This window comes from Micropterus dolomieu, linkage group LG16 (assembly GCF_021292245.1).
Source record: "Micropterus dolomieu isolate WLL.071019.BEF.003 ecotype Adirondacks linkage group LG16, ASM2129224v1, whole genome shotgun sequence".
NCBI classification, from domain to species: domain Eukaryota; kingdom Metazoa; phylum Chordata; class Actinopteri; order Centrarchiformes; family Centrarchidae; genus Micropterus; species Micropterus dolomieu.
In genome coordinates, this window is record NC_060165.1 from 20158473 (window position 1) to 20163707 (window position 5235).

General features: G+C 37.9%; 1 protein-coding gene across 2 annotated transcripts in view; it reads right to left on the reverse strand.

The window, feature by feature from the left end:
• Positions 1-176: 176 nt before the first annotated feature.
• The window catches only part of LOC123985189 (peroxisomal succinyl-coenzyme A thioesterase-like), a 25710-nt gene continuing 20651 nt past the window's right edge, over positions 177-5235 (reverse strand). For both annotated transcript variants that reach the window (XM_046072629.1, XM_046072630.1), the window contains exons 9-10: positions 2639-2780; positions 177-592 (exon numbers count right to left, since the gene is read on the reverse strand). In XM_046072629.1, coding sequence (XP_045928585.1) covers positions 468-592; positions 2639-2780 — 267 coding nt within the window. In that variant the 3' untranslated portion in view covers positions 177-467. The remainder of the gene's footprint in view (positions 593-2638; positions 2781-5235) is intronic.

The following is a 5235-nucleotide window of genomic DNA, read 5'->3' on the forward strand; positions in this document are numbered from 1 at the left end:
ACACTACGGTCGGTAGGTAGGCCCTTAAAAATGATTTTGCTATGGTATTTACCTGAAAAGTGGAATGAAATCTTGACCTGTTCATTTAATCTGTGTTAAAAACCCTGATTTAACTCAACATCGTGTGTTGAAAACCAAATATAAGATAATAATCTATAATAAAAATGATCTTCAGAAATCCACAACTGTTTAAAATTGCTGTCATGTGTAAATACATTACATCTCAAAGGCTTGAAGATAATTCAACTAAGCAAAGATTTTTCTTTTCTTTTTGGACATGAAATAATGAAAATAATGATAATAAAAAACGATAATAAAAATTTGAACATAATAAATGTGCACTTCAATTCATCACAACAAAGGCACATGGTCCAATACAGTGAGGACCAAATATCATGTGGTATTAGTGTTAAGGTAATGAAAACGACCTCATCACACATCAGCAATTTGTTGGCTTATGTAATCATTCACATCTTGGCTTTGAGAGTAGGGCTGCAGTAGAGATTGTACTGTAGAAAGCTTAAGATCTTCCTCCAGGCGTCTTCCTGAGCATCTGAATGGGGTTTGGTTTGTCCTCCCCACAGCATTATGACTGAAACACACAATGTTGTGTTTGAGAGAAGCTTCTAAGTAGCAAAACCTAAAATTAAAAGACAGCTTGAGGATTTTAATTGAACGAAAGGCAAAAACGTACACTGACAGGGAGAAAGGTTTAAACTACAAAGACATTTAAGTTTTGTAACATCAAAAATATTAATAATTTAAGCCATAATTTGCGCCTTGGGAAAGCTTTCTTGAGAAAACCCTCCACTGCTGTTAGAGTAGTAAGTAGTTGTGGGGCAACTGTTGAGTAACCCAAACATCTTTGCTTTCACCGTCATTGTGAATGTATTCAGTTTCACTCGTTTACTCAAATACTGTACTTAAGTACAATTGTCGGACCTGTCGGATTTATCACGGTACTGTCTATAACTGCATTCCTTGGAGAAATATTGTCAAATTGTTAGAAACATGACAAAAGTGCTCTCAGAAAGGAGACACAAATGTGTAATGATCAAGTCAGTGTGGATTTGATCATTTTATATCAAATAAATTTGGAGATCCCAAATTCTTTCTCTCTCCCTGAGAGAAAGAAAAAGAGGGGGTTTGAGATATCAACCCTCAGACAGCTGAAGCGACCCAAAGGAGGAGGTGAAAGGTTTGCTTTCCCTAAGTACTGTTTTTGGGCAGTTCGATCGTAAAACTTGCCACTTTTGGCAGCAGCCGAGATAAGACTCAGTGCCTGACTGTGAACAAAGGAATACTGTCTCCTCAAAACTCAAAGCATTACCTTGTTAATTAAATAATCTTTAAGTTACAGGTCTCTCCACTCCATTTGAGTAGTTCTGTTACCATGTTGTTGTTGTTGTTGAAAAGAAGAATCCATAAATAGGTTAATTTTGCAGTGCTTTAATTTTCAGCCAGCGTCCCTGACATTTCTCCAATTTATGTTGTACCCAATGCTTTGTTCCCAACACTTTCTGACACTTCCTTTAGAAATTATATGATAAAGAAATGTTATCCTATGCTACTTGATTAATTTTACAGCTCGAATTTAATGTTAAATAACTAATTTCCCCAGCTCCTGAGCAAATGATTGTTTAAATAAATAATCATTTGCTATCTTCAGTCTCCTCAGTCCAGTCCTTTTTGTCTTTAGCCCAGGCGAGACGCTTCTGACGCTGTGTCTTGTTCAAGAGTGGCTTGACACAAGGAATGCGACAGCTGAAACCCATGTCCTGCATACGTCTGTGCGTGGTGGTTCTTGAAGCACTGACTCCAGCTGCAGTCCACTCTTTGTGAATCTCCCCCACATTTTTGAATGGGTTTTGTTTCACAATCCTCTCCAGGGTGCAGTTATCCCTATTGCTTGTACACTTTTTTTCTACCACATCTTTTCCTTCCCTTCGCCTCTCTATATTAATGTGCTTGGACACAGAGCTCTGTGAACAGCCAGCCTCTTTAGCAATGACCTTTTGTGTCTTGCCCTCCTTGTGCAAGGTGTCAATGGTCGTCTTTTGGACAGCACAAGTCAGCAGTCTTCCCCATGATTGTGTAGCCTACAGAACTAGACTGAGAGACCATTTAAAGGCCTTTGCAGGTGTTTTGAGTTAATTATCTGATTAGAGTGTGGCACTAGGTGTCTTCAATATTGAACCTTTTCACAATATTCAAATTTTCTGAGATACTGATTTTGGGGTTTTCATTAGTTGTCAGTAATAATCATCAAAATTAAAAGGAATGAACACTTGAAATATATCAGTCTGTGTGGAATGAACGTATACATTATACAGGTTTATCTTTTTGAATGGAATTATTGAAATAAATCAACTTTTTCATGATATTCTAATTATATGACCATTTTAGAATTATATGATTCTAAAATGGACTATTCTGCATAATGGGTACTTTTACTTTTGGTACTTTAAGTATATCCATCCATCCATTGTCAACCGCTTATCCTGCGTACAGGGTCGAGGGGGGGCTGGAGCCAATCCCAGCTGACATCGGGTGCAAGGCGGGATACACCCTGGACAGGTCGCCAGTACTTTAAGTATATTTCTACACTAATACTTTTGAATGCAGAACTTTAACTCACCTTTCTGTTTTGTGTGATGTATGAAAAAGGTAGATGCCCTGAAGTGAGGTGAGTAGGGCGGCTCAATCAGATGTCCAGTGTTGGGGTATTGTACTCTGGTCAGCAGGTGCTCCTTCCCTGCAGCCTGCATCATCTGGGCGATCTGAGGGTCAAAGGTCAAATCAAAACAGCACAAACTGACAATATGCGAAACCAGGCGCCCTATTTTTGGTACACAGATAACTGAATTATTACTAGGTGTGACCCCGAATAGTCTAAACTTCAATGCTTTGATAGAAGTAACCTGATTCGACTGCTAATGTCTGATTTTACATGGAAATACTACGACTTCTCCCAATAAGTTAATATACTTATGATATAAATATCAACGTATAACGCTGTAATTAAAAATGTGAAAAGAAAAAAGCATATAAAGTGCATGAATAAATCCAAACCTGTAACCCTAACCCTTAATTAGGGGGGTCAGTGCGCATTTGTGTGTGTGTGTGTGTGTGTGTGTGTGTGTGTGTGTGTGTGTGTGTGTGTGTGTGTGTGTGTGTGTGTGTGTGTGTGTAGAAGAGGAAGAGAGACAAAGCACCAGCTGTGCCGGTGTTGTGCTGAGTTGAACCTCTGATGACATTCAAATAAATCATTTATCACCATTAATGAACCACACAACTATATAATATATAATAAATAATCGTTTTTTAAACAGTATTTGGAAAAGACCTGCGAGGAACTGTGACGTACATGCAATTGACCCTTTGCTAAGCCACGCCCCCTTGTCAAGTCCGACAAACTGTTGGACCTGTCAGATTTATCACGGTACTGTCTATAACTGCATTCCTTGGAGAAATATTGTCAAATTGTAAGAAAAATGACAAAAGCGCTTTCAGAAAGGAGACACAAATGTTTGCATTGTACATTTGAAGGTTGTATTCAGGCTGTCAAACTGATGTGAAACAAATAAAGGCAGAAGCTAAAGCCTACAGATTACAGAGTAAAAGTGAACCACTGCATCACCTGACGATTGAGACAGAGGATAACGAGGATCAAGGATTAACACTGTTCCTCTACAGCTGGGTAGGTCTCTATTCACTATTAAAATCATTAAAAAGCAAAAACAGTAGGGTTATATAATAATAATAATAATAATAATAATAATAATAATAATCTTTATTTGTAGAGCACTTTTCAAAAACAAGTTACAAAGTGCTTTAACACGTGTAAAGACAATAATACTCAAAAGACAATAATACAAAAACAATACAAGATAAAAGCATGAAAACATTGAAAAGACTAAAATACACGTTTAAGATAAATATAAAATTAGTAAAATAGAATAAAATAAAAGGGATAAAATAAAGTCAAATAAGATCGGGAAAGGCTCTCCTATAAAAGTATGTTTTAAGAAGGGACTTAAAAGAGTTCACTGACTCAGCCGACCTGATTTCCTCGGGAAGGCTGTTCCAGAGCCTCGGGGCCCTGACAGCAAACGCTCTGTCCCCTTTAGTTTTCAGTCGAGACCGACCTCTGCCCGAGGATCTCAAGGTACGTGCTGGTGTGTATGGGACTAAAAGTTCAGAAATATTACAAGGCGAGAGGCCATGAAGAGCTTTAAAAGTGATCAATAGAATTTTAAAGTCAATTCTAAAACATACAGGGAGCCAGTGTAATGAAGCTAAAATAGGAGAAATGTGGTCATATTTCTTTGTTCTGGTTAAAAGCCTGGCAGCTGAGTTCTGGACAGTCTGGAGTGGATCAATAGATTTTTGGGTTAAACAGGTGAAAAGGCTGTTGCAATAATCCAGGCGTGATGAGATGAAGGCGTGTAAAATGGTCTCGGTGTCCTTAAAAGTTAACATAGATCGAATTTTTGCTATATTTCTAAGTTGCTAAAAACATGATTGAACAAGCTTTGTGGTGTGCTGCTCGAAATTTAAATTACTATCAAACCAGACACCAAGGTTCTTTGCCACAGGCCACAATTTTCTGCGGGCACAACTCGGCACAATACATGCAGAGCAGAGAGAAAAGGTACAACTGGTTAGTTATAAATGTACAGTGTAAGTTACATTAACTAATGTAATGTGTAAATAACATTCCCAATAAAATCTCAGTATGTGTCAGAATAATTGGAAAATAATTTTCTTCATATCATTACATCTACAGTAGCCCTTCATTGTCAGCTGTGTGTTTGTACTCACATCCTCAGCACACTCCACTGTGGCCCAGAGGTGATCGTCTTCGCCATTGACCAACAACATTGGACAGTTTATTTTCCCTACCTCGAAGAGAATTAACCACAAGGAACAACTTTAATATGTGTCCGTTAGAATAAACTGATATGAGGCACATTGTATTTTTAATTGCACAAGCGCCATGACAAGCACACCCGTTTGCAAAACTATTGACATTTCCATCAGCCTCAGCTGTAATTTCTGCTTTGTGCTAATTAGCATTTGTTAGCATGCTAGTGCAGATGGTAAACATTATACTGCTAATCACTGTGAACATGTTAACAGGCTGACTAGGGATGTGACGAGATCTTAATCTTATTAAAACTTGACAATATTTCTTGTCTAGGTGAAAAGCTTACGATATCAGTGAGTGTGAGG